The 26,690-nt window shown below is 45.6% G+C and overlaps 1 protein-coding gene and 1 long non-coding RNA gene across 3 annotated transcripts in view; one reads left to right on the top strand and one right to left on the bottom strand.

The window, feature by feature from the left end:
- LOC308575781 (transmembrane protein 132D-like) overlaps nucleotides 1-5,733 on the top strand; it is a 465,450-nt gene extending 459,717 nt beyond the window's left edge. For both annotated transcript variants that reach the window (XM_081174743.1, XM_081174742.1), the window contains one exon: nucleotides 4,457-5,733. In XM_081174743.1, the coding sequence (XP_081030869.1) occupies nucleotides 4,457-5,641 (1,185 nt within the window). In that variant the 3' untranslated portion in view covers nucleotides 5,642-5,733. The remainder of the gene's footprint in view (nucleotides 1-4,456) is intronic.
- LOC308576120 lies at nucleotides 68-23,392 on the bottom strand. Its single transcript, XR_014003106.1, has 3 exons — nucleotides 23,326-23,392; nucleotides 2,732-2,900; nucleotides 68-78 (listed from the first exon to the last, which is right to left on the bottom strand). It is a non-coding gene; the product is annotated as an uncharacterized lncRNA (long non-coding RNA).
- Between the last annotated feature and the right edge of the window lie 3,298 nt (nucleotides 23,393-26,690).

The following is a 26,690-nucleotide window of genomic DNA, read 5'->3' as shown; positions in this document are numbered from 1 at the left end:
GAAACCTTGCAACCATTGCAGTCATCTGCTTCTCTTGATCTGCCAGGAGAAAAGACACTGTGGCAGTGGTTGGGCGACCTGGAACAGACAATAAAAGAGGGGTGGTAATCTCGTTCCTCAAGTCTTTGTAGAGTGCTTGAGAGGAGGGCATGCACCACTGATTCGGTGCTGCCATCTCCGCATGGGCATAAGCGTTTTTCGTATGGAATCTGTTGGAATTGTCCCTCAAGTACAGCCGAGGGCAATACATTCAATCTTGCTAGGATAAAAGCACGTCTATATTTTGTTTTTGTTTTTTAAATAATTTTTATTAACTGGCCAATCACATCAAATTAAATCACATCATATAAATTCCAAATTACAAAGCCAAATTTTTAAATTTTGTTGGGGGAACCCATACTTCAAGATCCAAAGGGGGATTCAGATCATCTTCTTATTACTGTGTTAATGTCCAAATCAGTCCCAATCAGTCCAAACAAAGTTCATAATTCTATCCAGTCTTATCTTGGTGTTTCCACATCATATCTTATTCATATAATTTCTCTTTTTCCTTTACGATCTCTTCTGTTGGTCTCCTTAAGCCGATAGCAAGTATAATAATCCTATGTGGATTTCCCGTTCCTCCACTAAGTCCAGATGGTTTCCATATATCTCCTTCGTAGATAACATCACTCTTTCCATCATAAATTTTGGCATTTGTCGCTCTTAAGTCCCACCGAGGAGTTGATCCACGATATGTAAACAACTCTATTTCTCTCTTTCTCCTCCCAGACCCAAGAGCTCCAACAATGCCTCCCAAAATGGCGACGGCATTTTTAACTGCATCATTCCAAAACTCTTAGCTTTCCAGCTTCATCTTGAAACATTGCTTTGGATCAAAAGTTTATCTCCACACAGCCTTAAATCCACAGCTTAAGTCCTTAGTTTCTGACTCATTAGGGGAGGGGATTCTTGTTAAATCACATAAAAAAAGGAAGGCAGGTTTTCTCCCCCCTCCCCCATTTGTCATACCGTATCTTGACGTATCTTCTCATATTTTATTCTTGTCTTGTTATCAGAGATCTCTTCTGTCAGCAGTCTTTACTCCCCTTTTTCCTTGAAGCATGTGCAATTAATCTCGTCCAAATTGTTTCTTTTAAAGATCATTGCAACTAGCGGCGCGAATCAGGGACGGTGTCCAGGAGAGCCGGAAATCCCACAGGAAGGCTTTGTGCCTAGTGCCCCCACCCCCACAAATTCAGGGGTGGTATAGGGCACAGCAGGCAAGGGCCGTCCCCCCCACAATCCGGGGGGGGGGGGTTAGGGAGGCTATCATAGCCTCCAAATTACCTCGTGTGGGTCGGAGAGATGTTATTGTCAGCCATCTTCCGATGCGCCACCTAGTGGCCCCAAAAGCACGTCTATATTTTGGAGTTGCTAGGTTATACAGATAGGGTGCCAGAGAATCAAAGTGGGAGTATGGAAAATGGTCGTACCATGGGCAAAATTTCCTTATTGTGGCCATGTTGTTCTGACGCTCGATATCATTTAGCTGTTGGCAAATTAGACGTTGAATACTGGGAATATGATGCTCATTCATCTCTCTTTCAGATGGTTTTGGTGGGGTTGGGAAGAGGTAGGCTAAGGCTTAGGCCTTGGTAGAGCACTCAGAATGAAGTTCTCCCCCTTCCCCAATGCACATTCTCTCTCTTTCTCTTTGTAGCGTTCAGCAATCAAGCGACACACGGCTAGAAAGCCAGGACAAGCAGTTCATCCTTTGCTGACCAGCAGAGCTAAAATCGCTACCTTGAAATCAGCTCAAAAGGAGCAGGCTTGGGTGGCACTAAGCCCCCAGCCAGCTGTGCATTTCACTTCCTGAGGAAATTGAGTCATATCCGAATCCATCCTTTCAGTGCAGTGGGGGTCAGGGTAAGAAATAAAACCAGGTGGCTGACCAAAAACTAGAAAACAGCTCAGGGAGCTTGTAAATGATCCTTCTGCTGTGTCCAAGGTCAATATTGGGTTTGCAAAGCAGTTGGTGAGGGGAAAGCGGGAGGGATGTTGAGCATACAGTAAGAGCCTCCACACAGTGTCAGCATTGTCAGGAACTTGTCAAGGTTTATCTATTTATTATCTAGGAAGCTGCCTTATACTGAATCTGACCTTTGGCCCATCTAGCTCAGGGTTTCAGCCCTTCATGGTTTCAGGCAGAAAGCCTAACTGGAGATGCTGACCTGGGACTTTCTGCATGCCCAGGGGATGCTTTGCCCCTGAGCTCTGGTCCATCCCAATCTGGTCCACTGAGAGATTGGTTTTCTCCATAGATGGTCACAAAGTTGTATACACAGCAGGACCAGTCCTGCCATTGGGCTGAGTGAGGTGACTGCCTCAGGCAGAATCTGCTGGGAGGCAGTGGTGCTGTTCAACTCCTACTCCTCAGTTCCCTAACCATCCCCTTCTATTGGAGGAGAGAGCTGTGTGTCATGTACCTTGCCTTCCAGCTTTATAAGCACCCTGCTGATCTGCCCGTGCCATGCCCTGTGGCAAGATTTGCTCCTGTATATGGAATGGGTGCATACGTGCGCCATTTTGTCCTTTGCCTCAGGCAGCAAATTGTCTTGGGCATGGCCCAGACAATAAAACAGCTCATCAATCAAGATAATATGGAGCTTAAAGCAAACAAACAAACAAAATAAACTTAAGTTCAGTAAACAGACATAATACAACTTGTGTTATGTACTGAAGTACTCACCCTGGGCCAGCAGGGGGATACTGTAGATAGTTCAGGTCCACATATGCAAATAAGGGATCAAAGGTGACTTTCAGTGATTGGATAGTTACAGAAAATGGTTACTGTTGCGTTCTAGTGGAGCTCTATATAAGCAGGCTGGTTGAACCCTTCATTTCAGTTCTGTTCTGGCCTGTGAATAAAAAGAGCTGTTTGAAGAATCGCTGTGTCGTCTAATATGTCGCCCACAACTTAACAGCTTGCAAGTGCCCAAAGTTCAGCAGGGAGAGGGGCTTGTCTCATCTCAGCCAGGAGGGAGTTCCAGAAAATTGGGCTCACAGTCCTGAATGAACTGTTCCTGATTCAAATGGGGAGAAGAACCATGTGAAGAAAAAAGGTGGTAAATAAGTGAAATAAAGATAGATAAAACAAGAACCCTGAACTTGGGCCAAGAGCTTTTAGAAACCCACTTTCAATCCTGGGAGCCTCAGGACTCTGATGCTTTTCTTCCTGGCTACCACTAGGTCCAAGGCCTGCATTCCATCATGCCCTGTGTGCTTTGCAAGGAGACTTTATCTTTTATATAAAGTGGTTTTTAGAAATCATAAATATAATAAGTAATTACTTGTGCGCGCCCCCTCCCAGTTTGAATACAGAGCAGTAGTAAATGATCCAATCACCTGTGATGCTGTTTGACATGCAATTTATTAGTGTTTCAAAGCATGCGCCAGAGACCTCAGGGGGGATACAAGTCTCTTACCACTTCTGTGGAAAACAAATCTTATTACCTATGACTATTTAAAACGTAGCCCTTGTTTCTCATAGAATTGAAATAAAAACGAATGGCTCGGTGTGGAATTAAATTTCCTCCATAGCTGCGTCTCCAGGCTGGAGAGATTGCTTCTTTGATCTGCTACTGAAGCACCTTGGGGGGGAGGGGACGCTCAGCAATAGGGAAAGGGGTCTGCTCTATATTTCTCCACCGTGAACCAAAAAAGGAAAAAAAGGTTCAGTTTGCTCAGTGTGAGCTTTGTGATGACCATGTGTGGCATTTGTGGAGAACTTCTGGCCTGCAGGTCAATTTTGGCTTGCCGGTTGTGCCAGTTTGGGCCCGCCAGGTCAGTTTTCTGAAACCATACATACTTAGCAATCAGATGGTGTCACCCTGATGCTCAAGTGACGTCAGTGGTTGAGACCCTGCTTTACATGCAGAAGGACCCAGCTTCAATCCCTGGCATCTCCAGCTAAAAACATGGTTCTACTTCTTTCTGAGACCCTTAAGAGATTCTGCCAGTTGGAGTGGACAATACTGAACTAGATAGAAACACCTGGCATAAGGCACCTTCCTGTACTAAGTCCTAGATGGAAATCTATTTCTGTTTGAATTTCATTTCAAATGGTCTTTCTACAAATATATGTTGTCTTGATGTATGACCTCAGGAAAGCTTTCTGGTTCCTTCACAATAGCTTCTGCAGTAGCTACCTTTTGTTGGATTAAGTTCCATGGTTTAACTAAGTGTTGGGTGGAGAAGTACTTTCTCTTGCCTGTCCTGAATCTTCCAACATTCCGCTTCATTGGAGGTCCCCGAGTCCTAGTGTTATGAGATAGGAAGAAAAACTTTTCTCTATTCCCACCATGCATAACTTGAAACACCTCTTATGTTGTCTCCTTGTATCATAGCAACCCCTGTGGTTTTTAACTCTGATGGGTTACTCACAATGATGATGTTGTCATCATTTTCCTTACAGGAAGCCGCTATAAGTTGCTGGATCCAGTTCAGTGATGGGGCAGTCATGCCCTTGGACCTATATGATGTCAAGGACTTCTCTCTGGTGGCCACGTCTGTAGATGAGAAGGTGGTCTCCGTTCTCCAGAGCCCCAAATTCAAATGGCCCCTGGTTGTTGCTGAGTCAGAAGGCCAGGGGCTGTTGGTGAAAGTGGAGATGGTGATCAGCGAATCATGCCAGAAATCTAAACGGAAGAGCGTCATGGCTGTCGGGACTGGGAACATCAAGGTCAAGTTTGGTCAAAATGATGCCAACCCCAACACCAGTGACAGCAAGCCGGTTGGGGCCGGCGTGCACTTGGAAAACCACACCAGCGACAGGCGTCAGAAGACAACCCTTCAGGAGAGGTCTCGACAAGATGGGCCTTATTACAGCTCGTCGATGGGCCAGGAAGAAACCCGGGGGGCCAGCACACAAAAGTCAATTCTTAGTAAAAAGGAGGACCGCGAGAGCCTTCTAGATGATGACAGCCATATGCAAAACATCCCAATAGACTTCACCAGCTTGCCAGCACAGGTGGACTTGCCAATGAGCAATGGAGATCTGGAAGAGAGCGACCTTGTGGAGACACCCAGGGGCCTAAGTGACTTAGAGATTGGGATGTATGCTTTGCTAGGTGTCTTTTGCTTGGCCATTCTAGTCTTCCTTATCAACTGCATCACCTTTGCTTTGAAGTATAGGCACAAGCAGGCTCCCTTTGAAGAGCAAGAAGGCCTGAGCCACTCTCATGACTGGGTAGGACTAAGCAATAGGACAGAACTGCTGGAGAACCACCTCAATTTTTCCACCCAGCAAGAGGAGTGCATCACGGCCATTGACCAAGGCATAGACTTGGAGGAGAGCAAGTACCTCCTGGATGCCAACACCCAGAAGAATCTCAACGGCCAAGTCTTCCGGTCCTCGGACCCCACTGCCACCCCCGAAGGGAAGGAGCAGAAGAGCGAACAGACCGCCTCGCCAACCTCCAAGCGGAAGCGAGTCAAGTTCACCACTTTCACCACCATCTCCTCAGATGGCGGGTGCCCTACCGTCAACTCTATCTTGACCAGCAGTGAGGATGATATCAAGTGGGTTTGTCAGGACATGGACCTGGGGGGATGTAAAGAACTAAGGAACTATATGGAACGGCTACATGAAAATGCATAACAGTACACTAGAAACCCTTTTGCTTTCTTGCTTTCTTTTTGTTTTCCACTCACCTTTCTGCCTTTAATTTGGCAAACTGGGACAAAACAAAAGACCTACAACCATTTGTGAACAATTAAAATGGTGGATGATTTGGTTTCAATGGAACCCTGAGGAGCACTTTGAGTAAAGGTCCCAAGCAGCAACTGTTACCTGTGCTCAGTGGTTCTTAAAAAAAGATGTTTGGGAAATATTCTGATGGAAGGCAACTTACATGGGAAAATAAATTTTTTGGAAAAAAATAGCAAACAAGATTCCATTTTGTGGGGAGGTTGCGCAGGAAACCAATACTAATCTGCAAACTCCAATGCAAAAACAGGTATTTTATATCATGCAATCTCATCTGGCCTGTAGTACGAACCTGACCTGCCAGGGCTTCTAATTTACCCCATAAGACCTTTTTCCCCATATGTGGCATCAGATGTGGTTCAAGCAGGCTGCATTCAGACATGGGGTTTATTGCGAGAGTTTTACTTGTTATAATGTCAGCCCTTCTGTCCCGATTTTTCTAACATTCCTTTTACATTGCAGTATCTTGTTGTGTTTTGAAACTGTGGCTTTTTCATCAATATACCGCCATGCTGTGCTAAATTTTAAATGGTGGGAACTGAATGTTGGTATATTGCTCCAGATTCCATCAACACAAAATGCCCACAAGTCATCAGGGTTGCAAAAGGATTGTTTTTTTGGAAGCAATTAACATGGAGGTGAGTGCTAAACTTCTGCAACATCCCCCTAGATTTCCAGGACTGGCTTTCATGTTGTGCGAAAGAGCACATAAAAAGTGAAAAAAGAACAGGTAAGGAAACATCTGTGACGATGGAATAAAGAGCCAGCTGTAGGGATGCGGCTGTTGGGCGTTTTAAAGTACAGTGAAGGGTTCTTTGCAATGATGCTTTGAAGTCCTGACTCTGGGACTTAAAAGTGCCCAATTGCGTGGCGAGTTCCCGCCTCCCCCAGTAGAAATAAAGACACAGGACACCATAAATTAGGTTAATGGGCGAAATAGGCTACAACTTTATTGATTACAGGAATGAGCAGTATTGGCTTAGGCATTGGTCGTATCGACTATCCGGCTTCAGCCCGATTGCATGAAGACCGGAAAGGGTTAACCACCAGGAGGGGGAGTCCTGCTGATGCACGTCAACTAGGAGCTCCCCCGGGGTCACTGCTCGGGGGCATGCCTTAGGCCCACACCTCCATAGGCTTCGGACAGGGCTACGCCCCCCGGAGTCCTTTACCGGACTCCCCTAGACTGTGGGGGGAGGCGATGGCGCTCCCTCCCCCCCTCTCATCTACTTAACCCTACCCTTACCAATGCCTAACCGCCAATACTGAGAAGTTGTGACGAGTTGCTACGAGGTAGGTGAAAAACCAAATGGCTGGAGCCAATTGGCCAATTGGAAAAAATTCCTACCAGGCCCCTTAACGGCGACCAACTGAAGTCCATAGCAATCTCCAAGAAGCCTGCCTAAAGGGAGGGGGGATGGGAAACCGAGTCAGCTGAAGCAGTGAAAGAGGACGAGCCTCGGCCGTGCCGGCCTCAAATAGGGCAGGCCATGACGCAGATGACGCAGCCTAGGATTCCCTAGATCTTGCAGGGGTTGTGTCCAACCCCCGTGCACGTGGGGGTGGGCGTGAAGCCCGCAACCCCACCTCCTCCCCAGCTCGGAAGTGGCTTTTCTTGACATCACTGAGGTGCAGGTGTGCGGGACTCCCTGCTCCTGAACTAGGTAACTGTGCTCCTGAAGGATGAGTTGCGCAGCCTGGGAGTCATTTTGGACTCACTGCTGTCCATGGAGGCACAGGTTAATTCTATGTGCAGGGCGGCTGTCTACCAGCTCCACCTGAGACAGCTCCATTGCACTCTGCCAGCTCCACCACGCCAGCTGAGACCCTACCTGCCTGCGCACTCTCTTGCCAGACTAGTTTGAACACTGCAATGCACTCTACATGGGGCTACCTTTGAAGGTGACTTGGAAACTACACCTAATCCAGAATACGGCAGCTAGATTGGTGACTGGGAGCAGCCACTGGGACCACGTAACACCAGTTCTACTAAAAGAACTACATTGGTTCCCAGTACGTTTCCGAGCACAATTCAAAGTGTTGGTGCTGACCTTTAAAGCCCTAAACAGCCTCAGCTCTGTATAACTGAAGGAGCATCTCCACCCCCATTGTTCAGCTTGGACACTGAGGTCTATCTCTGAGGGCCTTCTGGCGGTTCCCTAGCTACAAGAAGTGGGCCTTTTCACGCAGAGGGCCTTTTCAGTAGTCGCGCCCGCCCTGTGGAACACCTTCCCATCAGAGTCAAGGAGATAAATAACTATACAACTTTTAGAAGACATCTGAAGGCAGCCCTGTTATAGGGAAGTTTTTAATGTTTGATGTTTTATTATATTTTTACATTTGTTGGAAGCCACCCAAAGTGGCTGTGGCAACCCAGCCAGATGGGTGGGGTACAAATAATAAAAAATATTTATTATTATTATTATTATTATTATTATTATTATTATTATTATTATTATTATTATTTCAGGAAGGAAAGTTACAACCTAGCCCTCTACTTGATTAGGAAGCTTCTAAGTTCAGAAATTTTTGTCTCATATACCTTTGCGAAAGTTGTCACCTGACGTTACAGTCATCAAATAATGAATATGCATGTCTAAATGAAGTCAGAATGAGGTGGAGTTAATTTTTAATGCTTTAGAAATGCAGCCCTAGAGAATTTATATAATACCGTCTGGGTGCACCTTCCTCTGCCAGTGATCTGCCTCTTCCTTGTAGAGATTATTTCTCTCTACCAAATGCAAAAATAATTGCCAGTTAATAATAATCTGCATTGATCCAGAAAACGAACATCGGGGCAGCCAAAAGATGCAATTTAAGAACAGGAGTTATTTTTCCCAGCTAGCTGACTATGAAGATGAATGAACTCTGCATGCTCACAGTGCTGTGGTAAGTAGCTGCAGAAGAGACTTTCACACTTCGTTTAGATAATGGATGGAACACAGATGAAGCAAAGCAGCGCGTGAGCATCCAAGCAATGGGTTTAAGCTACCAGGTGGACTTCAGATACAATCATCTTTGGGCGTGGAGGAGAGAGAACAAACTGACAAACCAGCTGTAGAATAAACTGCTTGACAAAATTGCTTGACTTATTCCGGTCCTACCATTGGGCAAAGATGAGATGCAATGGCAGGTGGCAGAATTGCGCATCATTTCTTTAAAAAGCAAAACTTTTTTGCAGCTAATTAATCAGTTGTTTTTAAACCAGGGTGGGGATCGCCATGTGAATTTGCCCACTTCAGGCTCTGAAATGTTCTGACTAGACATTATTTAGTTTTTAAGAAAAGGATGGATCAGCATTTTAAGTACTAGTGGGCGGTCATCTCCTAGCGTCCATCAACGGGTGAATCTATCAGCTTCAGTTTGTCTCGGATTCCCATTATTCCAATCTTAAATTCAGTTCATTTCCACACTGGTTTGCGATTTTTTCTTAATCCTCATGAAAATTCATCAGCAATTTAGTGCAAATGTCTCCCAATATATACAGTTTCCCAAGAATATTCCCCTAATATAATTTTTTTTAATGTTATCTTCGCCAAAATATGCCTTCTTAAGCACACTTTGCCAAATATACATGTAATTGTGTGCATTATTTGACTGGAGAAGTGTATTGCAAACTTCAGAGAAGTGCACATTTTGAAGGGCTGCTGCATTTCAGTTTGCGCACACACACACCTTTGAATGTGAGCTGAACCAAATTTCTCCCCCATCCCTCCCCGTGGATCACATGATGTTGGTACAGATGTGCATTGTCATCCAGTGAGGACTGCATTGCTCTATGACTTTGGCCGGCTCAACCATTAGGCAGAGTCAGGTAGCTGCTTCGGGCAGCAGATTCTGGGGGGCAGGCAACAAAGGCAAAGTATTGCAGGACAGAGCACCGTGCATGTGTCACATGGCCTCCCCTGCACACCCTAAGCTGGTATGCTGCTCTCAGAAAGTTGCTGTGCTGTTTCCACTGATGGCAGAAAGTTCGTTTGCCAGTCCAGATGGCTCCTTTGCATGAAGTGCAGGTTGGGTGCCATTTTGTCCTTAATTTCAGGCAGCAACGTGTCTTCAACTGATCCTGTGCACAAGGTCCCAGCTTCAATCCCTGGAATCACGAGTCAGAAAGATCTTGTGATGGGAAGTCATTGTCTCACTATGCTAGGCAGACCAGATGGTCTAGCCTGGTATATGGCAGCTTTCTATTAAAAAGTGAATGGTCAAACTCAACAACTAGGACATTCACACTGCCTCTAATGGAGGGGAATCTTTTTTAGCCTAAGGGCCACATTCCCGTTGGGCAACCTTTCAAGGGCCACATGCCAGTGGTTGGGCAAGGCCAGAGGCAAAAGTGGGTGGGGTAATGAATATAAATGTTACCTTTGTACAGTGGGCTCATTTCTACACACACACACACACACACACACACACACACTTCTGTCCTCTGTAGAGGGAAGCCAAAGGCATGATTCAAGACACATCCCAGCATGAGAAGAGACCTGCTGATATTGACCCAGGGGCCCATCTAGTCCACAATCCCACCCCATGCAGTCAGTGCAGGCAACAGGATTAAGCAGCAATGTCTGCAAACAAAGGGCAAGACAGACACTGGGGAAATGGCAAGTCAGAACAGCGTGGAAATGATGTGAAGGCCTTTACAGCAAGTGCCGAAACCAGGAGGGGATCTCTTTTCTCTTTTCATATGCACGACACAAACGCAAAGCAGGAAAAGTTGTTTTGGCTCAGCGTGGGCATTTTGCCCCTTGGTTATTGTACAAAGACACAATTAACGCATTTTTAAACTGCTGGATGACGTTTATGCAATGGCCGTCAATGCAGTGCTGTTTAAGTGGCCTGGAACATCTAAGGTAGGCTGTGTCTGGCCTCACCTACACATTTGCCTTTGCGGTGATGGGAGCTAGGAACCCCATTGACAAAGAACCCTTTCATCTAAGCAGGTTTTGGTTCATAGTGTTGTGTGCTGGGGAAACCAGTGGACTGTCTCAGGTGTGGAATATTAATGGACAGGGAAGAGGCACCAGTGCTTCCTAGGCCCCTGCTAATGCCTGTTTGGTTGCTTCCATCCCAGCCAAATTCCACACAACACAGGCTTCTTAAAGCAGCCTGAGAAAGGATAAGTGGTCATGGTGGACAGGGTCATGCCTTGCACCCCCTGCAAGACAGATCCACCCCCACTTGTGGAAGGGCCAAGGCTTGCATGCCTCACATGCAAAAGGTCCCGTGTTCAATTCCTGGCATCTCTTGGTAAGGACAATACTGAGAATGGAACAGTGATCCAACTCTGCATCACCAGCTTCCTACATTCCTATAAAGGTAAAGGGACCCCTGAGCGGTAGGTCCAGTCGTGACCGACTCTGGGGTTGCGGCGCTCATTTCGCTTTATTGGCCGAGGGAGCCGGCGTACAGCTTCTGGGTCATGTGGCCAGCATAACAAAGCCGCTTTTGGCGAACCAGAGCAGCGCACAGAAACACCGTTTACCTTCCCGCCGGAGCGGTACCTATTTATCTACTTGCACTTTGACATGCTTTCAAGCTGCTAGGTTGGCAGGAGCAGGGCCCAAGGAACGGGAGCTCACCCCATCGCAGGGATTTGAACCCCCAACCTTCTGATCAGCAAGCCCTAGGCTCAGTGGTTTAACGCAGAGCATCAAGCAGAAGGTCCCAGGTCCAATCTCCAACAGCATCTCTAGGTAGAGCTGAGACTGCCCCCTGCCTGAAACCCCAGAGAGCCACTGTCAGTCAGTGCAGACAATTCCGAGCTAGACTGACTCAACATGTTCCTACATCAGATTTTGATTTGGTATTTTGTGGGGGAAGGGCCCTCCTGACCTAGAGCACATGGAAATGCTAAAGGGCCTCTCCATGTAGGTCTGAGACTGTCCCCATCATGAAACCCTGGACACCAGTCAGTACTGAGCTAGGTAAAGGTAAAGGGACCCCTGACCATTAGGTCCAGTCGTGACTGACTCTGGAGTTGCAGCGCTCATCTTGCTTTATTGGTCATGGGGCCAGCATGACTAAGCTGCTTCTGGCGAACCAGAGCAGCGCACAGAAATGCCCTTTACCTTCCCACTGGAGCAGTACCTATTTATCTACTTGCACTTTGACATGCTTTTGAACTGCTAGGTTGGCTGGAGCAGGGACCGAGCAACGGGAGCTCACCCCATTGCAGGGATTTGAACCGCTGACCTTCTGATTGGCAAGTCCTAGGCTCTGTGGTTTAACCCACAGCGCCACCTGTGATGGACCAAATAAGGCATCTTTCCATGTCCCAGTGACTTTCTCTTCCCACGTGGACCGCCTCCATCATTCTTTCATTGTCTTCCGCCCACTTGCCAGCTTCCTCCAACCCTCCCCATGTGCTTCTCTTCTCCTTACCTATTAATTCCCCCTTGCAGCTGACAGTTATCCTTCATCCCATTCACGTCCAATCAATACCTTCCCTCTTAGCACTTGGCATTCCTTTCCTGCTGCCCATCAACATCCCAAGGTCGAACCAGCCCTCTTTTGTCTCCATTCTTTCATGCAGCTGCAATTCAACTCAAAGAGCAGGTGAGGATGTGTCATTCTTTATGGAGAACCTCTCTCTCTGCCTACACACTCGCTACACACTCAGTTAGATTTACCACTGAGCCTCTCTGCTCCCACAGCACAATGGGGCTTTGGAGAAGCAGTTGACTTCCTGTCATTGGCTAGAACCTCATCCAAGACCCAAATGGATGCCTTGGCCAATCACAAAGTTTTTTAAAATTTGTGAAAACTCAGATGTAGATACGACAAGCTCCAATACCTTCTGTATAATTAACATTTTTTCAATTGGTTGTGCTCTTGCAACTCTGCAGGGTCAGTGTTACTACTCATTTGCATATTTAATTTATATCCATGCTTCCTCCCAAATGAACCCAGGATTGCAAACACATCCATAATAAAAGAATTTATTTTAAAAACAACAAAACAAAACAAAACCGTTCCATAAACAGTCAAGACATTCTAAAACCAGTTACGGTTAAGAATATTCTATTTTTAAAATCTCAAACAGTGATCCCAGGGTTGCTAGGAACAGTATATTTCTGTCGTCAGATGCCTGGGTAAACAGCAATGTTTTCAAAAATCATCAACATCATCATTACAGTGGTACCTTGGTTCTCAAACTTAATCTGTTCCAGAAGTCCGTTCCAAAACCAAAGTGTTCCAAAACCAAAGCACGCTTCCCCACAGAAAGTAATGCAAAATGGATTAATCCTTTCAGACTTTTAAAAACAACCCCTAAAACAGCAATTTAACATGAATTTTACTATCTAACGAGACCACTGATCCATAAAAGGAAAGCAATAAACAATGAACTACAGTCACACAATCAATCAATCAATCAGTGGCTGAACTGGGCTCCACAGTCACACATACACACAAAAAGAGCCGCAGAAACAAAAACGCAAAATAAATAGCAAAAACAACAGACAGACCTCAGCGTAACACTCAAAACGGAAGTGTGGCACTCAAAAGGGAGCATGTTCGGCTTCCGAAAAAAGTTCATAAAGTGGAACACTTACTTCCGGGTTTGCAGTGTTTGGGTTTCAAGTTGCTTGAGTACTAAGGCGTTTGAGAACCAAGGTACCACTGTATATATTTATTCATGTCCCACTTTTTTCTGACAGGGACTCAAGGCGGATTACAGTTAAAATAAGAACAGCTAAAAATATAGGGGGGAAAACGTATATCATATATCATACAGATAGACAATCACGACTTCCGGAGGCGGCGCGCTCAGCAATGGCGGTCCTCTTCAGCTGCTGAAGAGGGGCTCCGCGGAAAAGGGTCGTGCGCTGCGGCACAGCGACGACCCATGAAGAAAAACCACTGGTAGAGTGAGCCAGTGGCCGTGGGATTCGGCGGGCACCAGGAGCGACCTCCGAAACGCAGAAGGGACCCCGTAAGGGGTTTCTGAACGTGGAGGGGGTAGCGGTGCTGTGGATCCATCGCTCTTTCCGCGGAAGTGAAGCCGCGCGGCTGCTGCTGATCAGCGCTGACCTTTCTTCCTTCAACAATCGAACTGAAACAACTTACTCGTGAGTAGGAAATTTGAAGCTTTCTACGAACTAAATTTGGAGAAATTTGGCTGAAAGCGGGAGACGCTAAAAAGGAAGTCAGTCTCCCGGCTCTGTTTAAAGTATTGAGCAAAGCCCCTTTAAAGCTGAAGCGCTGAAAGGAATCTTAAAAGAGTTGGAATTTATCTGCAAATTCGACCTTGATTGATTAAGAGTTAAAGAAAGGACATAACAGTTTTATAAGAGACAAATTTATGTTCCTCTTTCTTTTACCTTGTGGATTACAAATTTTTGAAACCCTGCTCTCGGTCTGACTGGATACAAGTAACATCGGTCTGCAGTAACTGTAGACAAAGTTAGAAGGAACATTGGGCTACTTTGTAAGCGGGAAAAGGAACTGTTGCAAGCACCTTGGTAAAGAACTTTTATTCTCTGCAGTTTAAACTTAAGGAGAGGGGTTCCCCCCCTCGTTTTGGATAATATTTTTTCTTTTGTGTGTAAGGGAACTTTTGGTGGAAATTTCCTATCCTTCTCCCTAACTTTCAGGGAGCTCCCCCTGCTGGATTGTGGATTTAATAGTCTCTGAGAACTGCTACTAGTCTTGGAATTTTCCTGCCTGGATGTTTACTTTTTCTGGAATTAATTTTCCCATGGGATTTACAATTTGACCTTGATACTGGGACAGCTGTGGAATGAGTGGCACAGCAAAAACAAGGGCTGCAGAAAGAAAAAAAGCAAAACAAACTGAACTTTTGCAATTAACTTTGCCTGTGCAGCCACGCAGATCATCTGTCCCAATTGTGACAGGTCTGCAGGAAGGACAAGCTATACAGCCTACTCTTGGAGAGATGGCTGCTGGGGGGATAGACTCTGTCTCTAAAGAAATATTGGAACAGCTGGCAGCACTGAACAAGAAAGCGGATGAACAAGCACTTAGGTTTGATGAACAAGCTGCTAAACTTGACCAGGTAACAGCCTCAATTAACAAATTGACAGACCAAGTTTCTAAAAACTCTCAGGCCATAGATAATATTGAAAAGACTGCAACAGAAAATCGGAAACTAGCACAGGAAGCAAATACAAAAGCAGACGAAAATAAAAAGAGGATAGAGGAATTAAGAGGCGAAGTCAGACCACTGAGTAGACAGGTGACTGAACAACAAGTGTACCTGTCCCTTGCAGAGCTGAAAAATAGGGAAAATAACCTCAGAATTAGAAACATCCCAGAATCAGAAAAGGAGGATTTGACTGGTTTTTTGACAATAGAATTATCCAAATTCTGGGGTGTGGCAGAGGAAAAAGACTTTAAAATTGTCACCGCTTTTAGACTAGGAAGAGTGGCTAAGAAGGATAAACCAAGAGATTGCCTGATCATTTTCAGATCTAGGCAAGAAAAAGAAACCATACTCGGCTTGCATTTTAAAAATCCATTGGTGATCCAGGGAAAAAAGGCAGAAATCTTTAGAGATATACCAAAACAACTTCTGGACTTAAGAGCTACATATAAAGACCTAGCAAGCTTACTAAGAAACAACACAATCCCATACAGGTGGGAATTCCCTCAAGGATTATCTTTTACTTTGAAAGGGGTGAGGGTAAGAATCAGAACAGCAGAGGAGCAAGAAAAGTTCCTAAACGACCACGGGGAAGACCTTCGGAAAGGAATAGCAGGTGCCTGGCCACCTCCTCCGCCTGGATTGAATCCGGTTCCACCTCCAGACAAAAACGAAAAAGGAGACACCCCAGCAGGTAAATAATTAGTCCAAGATGTCTCTACAGCTTCTTAGTTGGAACATTAATGGCGCAAATTCTCCCGAAAGAAGGAAAAAGATTTTTCATATTTTGAGAAAAGAACAATTAGATATTATTTGCCTTCAAGAAACACATGTGACTAGGCTCCATAGGAGAGTACTAATTAACAAGAGACTAGGCCAAGAATTTATCTCATCAGATAAAGTAAAAAAAAGAGGAGTAGTGATTTATGCAAAGGAGGCCCTAGCACCAAAATTGATCTTTAAAGATGAACAAGGAAGAATTTTGGCGATTGAAATTCAAGCACAAGGAGAGAAATTTTTGATTGTAGGAATTTATGCACCAAACGATGGAAAATCGGAATTTTATAAGAAGCTACATGAGACAATGTTGGACTATATTGATTATACTAATATCATCCTGATGGGTGATATGAATGGAGTTGTCTCCACATATATGGATAAGTCCCAAAATCAGAACTTGACTAAAGATGGCAGACTCCCAAAGACCTTTTTTGAACTTACAGACAATATGGACTTGATTGACATCTGGAGAACAAAGAACCCTCTAGGTAAAGAGGGAACTTTTTTCTCTGAGGCCCATCTTTCGTGGACAAGAATCGACCAGATTTGGACATCTAGAGGACTGGCACCTAAGATAAAAAAAGTCGAGATCTGCCCTAAAACTTGCTCCGACCACAACGCCTTGAAAATAGATTTAAGACTTACACCAGCTGGATCCTTCAGATGGAGAATGAATGACTATTTGTTTAGAGATCAGGAGATTGTGAAGAAGGCCCAAAAAACGTTGAAAGATTACTTCGAAATAAATTTGAATACTTTGGTGGAAAAGAAAACAATCTGGGACGCAAGTAAAGCTGTGATGAGAGGATTTCTGATACAGCAAAACTCTATCAAGAAAAAACTCTGGAATGGTAAAAAAGATAAGATCTTGGAGAAGATAAGAGATGGCGAGAAAAAGTTGAGACTAAACCCAAAATCAAAAGAAGTTTTAAGAGAAATAAAATTCCATCAAGCACAATATGCAAAATTGATAAATCAAGAAGTTGAATGGAAAATTAAACAAATGAAACAAAGATCATTCGAATCGGCAAATAAATGTGGGAAGCTGCTGGCATGGCAGCTGAAAAAGAGACAAAAGTTGAACTTTGTTACCAATCTAGAGGTTGAGGGAGAATGTATTCAGAAACCAGAAGATATTAGAAAGTGCTTCCAGAGATATTTTAGAAAATTGTTTACTCAAGGACCCCAAGTGGAGACTGAGATAGATAATTTTCTAGGAAGTTATGGCCTCCAAAAATTAACACAAGACAAGCAAACAGCCCTGAATTACAAAATAACACAACAGGAGATTGAAAGTGCCATTCAGAACATGCAATTAGGCAAATCTCCAGGTCCAGATGGGCTTACCTCCAAATACTACAAGACATTGAAGGAATATTTGGTTCAGCCATTAATGGAGGTATGTAACCAAATTATGGAAGGAAAGGGGGCACCCGAATCGTGGAAAGAGGCATTCATCACCTTGATTCCTAAATTAGAATCTGAAAAGACTCAACTCAGGAATTATCGCCCTATCTCACTCCTAAATGTGGATTACAAAATTTTTACTAACATTTTGGCAAACAGATTGAAAAAAGTCTTAAATGAAGTAATTCATAAAGATCAAGCAGGCTTTCTCCCTGGCAGGCATATGTCTGACAACACTAGGAATATCATTGATGTTTTGGAGTTATTACAGACAAATCTGAACACGAAGGCAGTTTTGATATTTATAGATGCCGAGAAAGCCTTTGATAACATATCTTGGAAATTTATGAAGAAAAATTTGGAAGGGATGGGAGTGGGAAGGGCATTTCAAAATGGTATTGAAGCAATCTATTCAGAGCAAAAAGCTAAACTGATAGTAAACAACGTGGTGACTGAAGAGTTTAAAATTGAAAAAGGGACACGACAGGGGTGCCCCTTATCACCCTTGTTATTTATTTCTGTCCTGGAGGTGTTGCTGAATATGATTAGGAAGGACCAGCGGGTGGAAGGAATACAGGTCGGGGAAAAACAATACAAATTGAAGGCCTTTGCAGATGACCTGGTTTTGACATTACAGGAGCCAGAAGCTAGTACAAAAAGAGCCTTAGAACTAATTTCTGAATTTGGTCGGGTGGCGGGATTTAAGCTGAACAAACAAAAAACCAAGGTTTTGGCTAAAAATCTGACACCTTCAGAAATAGATGGGTTTCAGAAGGAAACAGAATTAAATGTTGTTCCAAAAGTGAAATACCTGGGGGTTAACCTGACTGGGAGAAATTTGAATCTGTTTAAAGATAATTATGTAAAATGTTGGTCGGAAATTAAAAAGGATTTAGAAATATGGTCGAGACTGAGACTTACCTTGTCGGGCAGAATAGCTGCAGTCAAGATGAATGTATTGCCAAGAATGTTGTTTCTGTTTCAAACCCTTCAGATCGTGGACAGAGTGGAATGTTTTGGAAAGTGGCAGAGGGACATTGCGAAGTTTGTCTGGCAGGGCAAAAAGCCCCGAATAAAATTTAAAATATTAACAGATGCAAAGGAAAGAGGGGGGTTTGCCCTGCCGGACTTAAGACTGTACTATGAAGCTGCATCCCTCTGCTGGTTGAAAGATTGGTTCTTGTTAGAAAACACTGATGTCCTAGATCTGGAAGGGCATAGTAATGCTTTTGGATGGCATGCATATCTCTGGTACGACAAGGCAAAGTCTCATAAACTGTTTAAAAACCATATTGTCAGGAAAGCTCTACTCATTGTCTGGACTAAATACAAAGACTTATTCGAAAGTAAGACTCCGAGGTGGCTATCACCGGTGGAGGCTAAGGCTGTAAAATTTCGTAATATGGAGACTGGCTGGTTGAAATATTGTGAGATAATTGAAAGAGATGGTGACACTTGGAGGTTGCAGAGTTTTGAAAAACTGAAAGGAAAGGTGCGAGATTGGTTTCATTATGCCCAAATTTTAGAGATTTTTAAAAAAGACAAAAAAATTGGTTTCCAGGTGGAAAAATCAAAATTAGAGACAGAATTACTTGAACCTAAGACGAAAGTGCTTTCAAGAATGTATAATTTGCTGCTTAAGTGGAACACCCAAGATGAGATAGTTAAATCAGCTATGATAAAATGGGCACAAGACATCGGGTACAACATTATGTCTGAAGACTGGGAAAGGTTATGGACCACCGGTATGAAATTTACGGCATGTACTGCCTTAAAGGAAAACATTATGAAAATGGTATACAGGTGGTACATGACCCCAGTCAAACTTGCAAAGATATATCATTTGTCTGACAATAAATGTTGGAAATGTAAGGAAGCTGAGGGAACCTTTTTTCACCTCTGGTGGACATGCCCGAGGGTGAAGGCCTTCTGGGAAATGATCTATAACGAGTTGAAAAAGGTGTTTAAATACACCTTTCACAAGAAACCAGAGGCCTTCCTCCTGGGCATTGTGGGCCAGAGAGTGTTAAAAAAAGATAGAACTTTCTTTTTATATGCAACCACAGCAGCAAGAATTCTTATAGCTAAACACTGGAAGGCACAGGAGTTACCCACGCTGGAAGAATGGCATTTGCAGCTGATGGACTATATGGAATTAGCTGAAATGACAGGCAGAATCCGAGACATGGGAGAAGACGCCGTGGAAGAGGACTGGAAAAAATTTAAGGACTATTTACAAAAATATTATAAGCTATATGAATGTTGAGAATTTGCTAAATGTTCTGGAAAAACATGCTTCAGTATTGAATTTGGTAAACGTTGAAAATTAAGTTAAGATTTCGAAATGTATAAATTGTGGACTATATAACTAAATGAAAACACAAAAACATATGAAATAAGGTATTAATTTGCTGTTTATTTTTATTGTGAAGAAAACAGGGGATGGGGGACGTGGGGAAGTCTGATCGATCATGAAAATGGATGTGAAAAAGTGAATCTTTTCTTTTTCTTCTTTTATAACTTTTTTTCCTTTCTGTAAAACTGCTTTTGATGTGCTATGGATGATATACCTTTCTTTTACCCTGGAAAAAAGCAATAAAACTTTATATATAAAAAAAAAAAAAGACAATCACAACCAAAACAGAACACCATTAAAAGTCATTTCCCCAAAGCCTGATGGAACAAGGTCTTCACATGCCAGTAGAAGCACCAGTGGCAAGGCATGGGAGGTACCAGAGAACATCCTCTGTACCTGTCCGACATGCGAGCACCCACCTGGTGGCGGCGAGGGCCAGGTGACTGCGCTTATGCCCCTGCCTGGTGTGTGTCTTCACACACTCCCATGGTCACTGGTGAATGGCACCACGCCCCTGGGAAGGACGACAAAGAGGGCGCCTTCATGGGGCCGTGCTTGGCCTCATGTTGTTTCCGGCAGCTGCTAGGCGTTGCATGGCCTTCCCAGGGCCACTCAAACTCCCATCACCTGGAGATGCAGCGTCTCATGAGCAGGAGGCCAAATACAGTAAAGATAAGAGAGGGGAGGGAGGGAGGCGGAGAGCAGGCGGGCGAGGAAGGCATCAGTGAGGGGGCAAGCGACAGAGATGTGGGATGGTGGGGTGTGTCCCCCAAATGTGTCTGGGTTTTTGCTCTTCAGAATATGGCCAACCTAGCTATCTCCCCCATTCTTCTCCCCACCCCCACATCTTTGGACCATGTTGTTTTATGACTTTGCCTTGGCCTAGTTCTGTTGACTTCCCTTCTGAACAGGCCCTGAAAGATTCACGGATTCGGCGCTTTGCTGTGAGATGTTATTGACCAAGCCCCAGCCTTCGCTCCCAGTCTGCTCACCCAGAGGGTTTTTGACTTTCTTTTCTCTAATACAGCCACAGAGCATTGATCTCTGAAGGTGCTACCTACCACTGTGTGGGCAGTGGGGAGCGATTAGACCTCAGCCCCACGGAAGCCCAGGGACGAGGGTTTCTGATCTTAATTCCTCATTTTTTGCTTATTACACTTTTCTTCCTCTGATCCCCCCACAACCCTCCCTGGTCAACAATTTCACTCACTGTACTTTGGGGAAGCTCAAAATAGCTTGCCAGATTGAGGCAGCTCTTGAGAAGTTTAATTTTCCTAATGCTTGTCGGAAAATCCCCTTTTCTGAATTTTCAGGAATGCTCTGCTAAGGTTCTTAGTGTGATCGCTTCAGAGGGGAAATTGGGGGGGGGGTGAGCTGACAGCAAAGTGGAACAGGGTTAGGCTAAAGAAAACTCAGCCGAGGGTGGAACATGTTTTTCTCTCTTTTTTAGGGGAGGAGAACCTCTTCTGGCTAGTCCAGGGATCAACATTCCCTGAAATAAAACAATCTGGCCCAAATTACTGCCCTCCAACTTTGCCCTACAGCAACATCTTGGTCAGTCCCTGGACTGGGATAGCTGTGCCAAAGTCTGGGTTACTGTGATGCATTCTACGTGGGGAACTTGTTAGCATTTGGTCTGGAAACTGCAGTTAATGCAGAATACTGCAGTACAATTGCTGACAGGGGCAAGATCCTGTCAGCAAATCACACCCCTGCTCAAATATCTGTTACTGGACCAAATTCAGTAGAAGAGGAGGAGGGAAAGGAGCCAGCGGTCACTGCCACAATACAAATATGTGACGACACACACACACCTGAGGGCAAGATGGCACCCCTGCGCTGTGACCTCCAGCAGATTGACTTCATCCCCATAGGCACAGTCCCACATTGTCTCCTGAGACAGACAGGTGCCAACTGGTCAACAGGCAGAATGAAAGCAAGGGCAGGGAATGCTTTTTCAGCCCACGGGCCACATTTGCTCATGGGCAACCTCTCGGGGACACATGCCAATGACAGATGGGGCCAGAGGCCAAAGCAGGTGGAACAACAATGCGACTCTTGCCGCTGTATGAAAAAGCCAGACTGTTATGTACTGAGTTGAATAGGATCCAAAATACAGCAGTCTGATTGGCCCTAAAGCAATAGGATTCAGAACGCAGCAGTCTGATTGGTCCACAGGAGCCACCCAATCCAGCCCCAGGTGGAAGTGAATCCGCAACCTGATTGGCCTACAGGTGAATCCCGGAATTAGCCAATCACGTGGGGCCCATTGTGTAAATAATGTATATAAAGCAGACATTCTGGGGGAACTTCCATTCCTTCTCACCACTATGAGCTGAATAAAGAGCAGACGTTTCTACGAACACCTCCATCGCCCATGCCAGCAAGCATGCTCACATCTCAATGACTGATCCTAGCCAGGCAAAAGCATTCAAGGAGGCCCAGAGACCAAAACCAGGGAGGTCTGTGGCTTAGCATGGAGCATATTTTGGAAAGAGAACCCCCTTCTCTGCTGGTGACAATAGAAGTGGGGCAGCTGTGGTGCCTGCGGGGGCAGCACTTTTGGGGCCCAAGGTGGCTGCTTCACTCTGCCTCATGGGTGGACTAGCCCTGACACCAACAAGGAAGGCTTCCCCTAACTCATCTTTCTATTGGCTTCATATTCCAGATTGCCTGTGGTGATGAAAAAAGGCTAAGGTCATCATTCCCAACTGCCATCTCCTCCTCCTCCATCATTTTCTGCCCAGACATGAAGAAAGACTGGTCTGAAATACATCATCATTCAATGCTGCCTATTGTTCCCCATTCTACAATGTGCCACAGTGGCGCCTTCAAATTCACCCATCCATCTCTCCCATCTCCGAGAGCTCGCACAATGGTTATTTGTCGTCAAAGGGACCTGGGACGGGCGCTTTCATTATTCACTTCATTTATTTTGATACAATATTTGGAACCACTTCATTAAATTCCCTTTGGAACGTCCCCCTCGCTTTCCCCTCCCCCCCTTGCCGCCACCCGCCTGACTGCTGCAGATAATGTAATAACCGTCATAAACAACCGGGTTGACTTTCCTCCTGAAAGGGAGGCAAGACGAGGGCTTTATTTGATTTATTGATTGTAGGTGGTTTCCCACCTTCTGCAATAGGGGGTGGGGAGCAGAGGGAGGGAGGAAGAGGGAGGCAGGCAACAGAAAACCGGCAGTTTTCAAACCTATCCATCAATGACAAGATTTAAATATCCCCAGTAATTTAATTGTTAGACCAGGTGGCAATTTAAGAAGAGAAGTAGCTCATTTTGTGTGCATGCAGAAAGAAGCACAGCATATGGCTGGAGTTGGGTTGTGTAGCTGGAAGGGACTTGGAGGGGCATCTAGTCCAGCCCCCCCCCCGCAATCTTTTTGCCCCATTTGTGAGACTCAAACCCACAAACGTGACATTAAGAGTCTCAAGCTGTACCGACTGAGCTGTCACATTCCCTTCTGGGGTATCCTTTGGGGGCTCACATGCACTGGTAAAGGTAAAGGGACCCCTGACCGTTAGGTCCAGTCACAGACGACTCTGGGGTTGCGGCGCTCATCTCGCTTTATTGGCCGAGGGAGCCAACGTACAGCTTCCAGGTCATGTGGCCAGCATGACTAAGCCACTTCTGGCAAACCAGAGCAGCACACGGAAACACCGTTTACCTTCCCACTGGAGAGGTACCTATTTATCTACTTGCACTTGGACGTGCTTTTGAACTGCTAGGTTGGCAGGAGCAGGGACCAAGCAATGGGAGCTCACCCCGTCGCGGGGATTCAAACCGCTGACCTTCTGATCGGCAAGCTCTAGGCTCTGTGGTTTAACCCACAGCGCCACCCACATCCCTCACATGCAGTGGTGGGTGGGGCTAAATGCAAAAGTCGGCAGAGCAATGAATGCAAAGTCTTACCTTTCCACCTCTTTGTTCTCCAGCCAGGCAAGAGCGAGCAAGGTGCAGTGGTTAGAGTGCTCAGACTAGGATCTGGGAGATCATAGCCTCAGAGAAACTCCAAATTCCTCCAAAACACCCTGTTTTGGCTTGAGATTTAGAATTCATGCACAGCCCTAATAAATAGTATCCTGTCCACACTCCTGCAAAGTCTAGAGTTGGGCAGGGTCCCTTGTAAAGAAAGACATTTACATGTTCTTGTATGTCCTTATCTGTGTGGTTTTCTTGGTTATGATGTCCACTTTGCAGAACTCCTTACCCCAGGAGAGTCCAGGAGAGATTTTGTTCAGGTACGTTTCTGGCATGGAAATATTTTGTTCTTTGTGGGCTGGGAAGGGGAAATCTGTCTTCAAAACAAAACAGCCAAGCTGTTGGGCTGTTTTGCAAGGTTCCCCCATTAGACTCCCTCCCTAAGTTGTTTTTTTTCTCTGTGAGTGCGTGTCTATGCTTCCACAAACTTTGCAGAAGCTCCTGCAAGTCTGCTGTCCTTGCCTCGTGTGGTGTGTGTGTGTGTGTGTGTGTGTGTGTGTGTGTGTGTGTATCATGGCTACTTAAGCACCCGTACATGAACGTCAGAATTAGAGAGCAAGGTATAAATTGAGCAAATCCACATCATTCCTCTTGCTCTAAAGCATTTATTTTGCAAGTTATCGATTCTGTGTTTGGCAGACAGTGGGAGGGGAAAGGATCTATACGAGGCGGAAAGCCTCACTCACTGCCGACCTTATTCTATTCCCTCATTGGCTTCTGAGATTTCAGCAGGCGTTTCACACAATTTCATGAACGTGATTTAAAAAATTAAACCTTAGGAAGCTAAACCTGCATCCGGCACCCCACTGCTCCTGAACTTTTTTGGCATCTTGGCACATGACATGCATAACTCTACAACTGGTCTTCCTTTCCCTCTCTATTTTGCCTTGTTGCACTAGATGGCAGAGCGGCGTCGCAGCTGTCACTGTGCAGGTCTCTGGAGGGGGGAGCAGAGAGTGGACAGAGCTCACAGGAGGGGGAGGGAAGGCGGAAGGGTGAAATAACAGCCATTCAGGGCCCGGCTGTGATGCAAATGTATGTTCTCGGATCACATCAGAGCACAAGTCCATGGGGTCGCAACTCCTGCCAGGCTATTTCCAGCTGTTAATCACTTCCGCGATCAGAGAGCGGTGTTCGGACAGGGTCAAGAGAGGACTGCCATTAGCAGTTTACTGTCTGTGGAGCCTGCAGGACAGCAATGCCTGCGTAGGCCCCTGTGAGAAGACTGGAAACTTAAAAAATAAATAAATACGGATACTTGGGGCAACAGATCACTGTAGCAGAACCCAGGGATAGTCTGAAGGCACATGTTAGAGCTCTGCTGCAGAAGTCACACTGTAACTGTAGTTCAGCCTTAAAGTATAAATCGGGTCCTCCCTTAAAGAGGGCATGTGTTGTTGTGAGACCTGGCAACCAAACCCTGTGTTGTGGGTGGGTTCGATTGAGTAGCCACAACACCCGATTGGTGGGTCCCTTGATTTAATCAGGCCAATGGGACACAGACTAAACGGACCATTTGGATCCCTTCCAATCGTGATTCAGGCCTCACCATGGGACTGAAACTGCCTTGGTCGCACTGGTTGATGATCTCCGGCGGGCTAGGGACAAAGGTGAGAGCTGTTTCCTAGTTCTGCTGGATCTCTCAGCGGCCTTTGACACCATCAACCATAACATTCTTCTGGACCGTCTAGAGGGGCTGGGAGCTGGGGGCACTGTCATACAGTGGTTCCGCTCCTTCATCCTGGGCCGTGTCCAGAAAGTATTGGTGGGGGATGAGTGTTCAGACCCCTGGGCTCTCACTTGTGCGGTGCCTCAGGGTTCTGTCCTCTCCCCCATGTTTTTTAATATCTATATGAAGCCGCTGGGAGAGATCATCAGGGGGTTTGGACTGGGTGTTCATCAGTATGCAGATGACACCCAGCTCTACCTCTCCTTTAAATCAGAACCAGTGAAGGCGGTGAAGGTCCTGTGTGAGTGCCTGGAGGTGGTTGGAGGATGGATGGCGGCTAACAGATTGAGGTTGAATCCTGACAAGACAGAAGTACTGTTTTTGGGGGACAGGGAGCGGGTTGGTGTGGGGGATTCCCTGGTCTTGAATGGGGTAACTGTGCCCCTGAAGGACCAGGTGCGCAGCCTGGGAGTCATTTTGGACTCACAGCTGTCCATGGAGGCACAGGTTAACTCTGTGTCCAGGGCAGCTGTCTACCAGCTCCACCTGGTACGCAGGCTAAGACCCTACCTGCCCGCGAACTGTCTCGCCAGAGTGGTGCATGCTCTAGTTATCTCCTGCTTGGACTACTGCAACACGCTCTACGTGGGGCTACCTTTGAAGGTGACCCGAAAACTGCAATTAATCCAAAATGCGGCAGCTAGACTGGTGACTGGGAGTGGCCGCCAGGACCACATAACACCGGTTCTGAGAGATCTGCATTGGCTCCCAGTACGTTTCCGAGCACAATTCAAAGTGTTGGTGCTGACCTTTAAAGCCCTAAACGGCCTCGGTCCTGTATACCTGAAGGAGCATCTCCACCCCCATCATTCAGCCCGGACACTGAGATCCAGCGCCGAGGGCCTTCTGGTGGTTCCCTCATTGCGAGAAGTGAGGCTACAGGGAACCAGGCAGAGGGCCTTCTCGGTAGTGGCGCCCGCCCTGTGGAACGGCCTCCCATCAGATGTCAAAGAGATAAATAATTACCTGACATTCAGAAGACATCTTAAGCCAGCCCTGTTCAGGGAAGTTTTTAATATAGATGGGCGGGGTATAAATAATAAATAATTATTATTATTATTATTATTATTATTATTATTATTATTATTATTATTATCAAGGGACCTATATACCTATGCACGTGACCCAGAGCTTCCTCTTTCGGTGCGTGCATCGGAACACCCGCCCACCTCTCCCTATATTTAGGGCTGTGCACTTGACCTTGCTATGCTGTCATGTGTTGTCTGTCGTTGGGACAGGGGCACGGCAGGGTTTTTCTCCACTTGGCTGATTGGCTGGTGCCATTTGGGTTTCGCCTGCCGCATAGCAACTCGTCACAACTTGTAAGGTTGCAGATAGGCTCTGGTTCAGGTGATAGGGGTAGGAGAATGCTCTCACCATCCCTATGTGATGGGTATTCCATTAAAGGAATCCAGGGACTCGATGGTTTGGTCAACCCTTGTGAGGGGGTTGTGCCCGTGCCTGAGTCCAGGGGGGCATTCGGGTGGCGGAAATAGCCTGTTCCTGGCTTTCCGCTTAATTTGTCTCGTTTTTTTTTCCATCAATACTTACTTTATCATTTACTTAA

This window comes from Podarcis bocagei (genome assembly GCF_964188305.1).
Source record: "Podarcis bocagei genome assembly, chromosome: 16".
Taxonomy (NCBI): Eukaryota; Metazoa; Chordata; class Lepidosauria; order Squamata; family Lacertidae; genus Podarcis; species Podarcis bocagei.
This window is presented reverse-complemented; position numbering and strand designations above follow the sequence as displayed.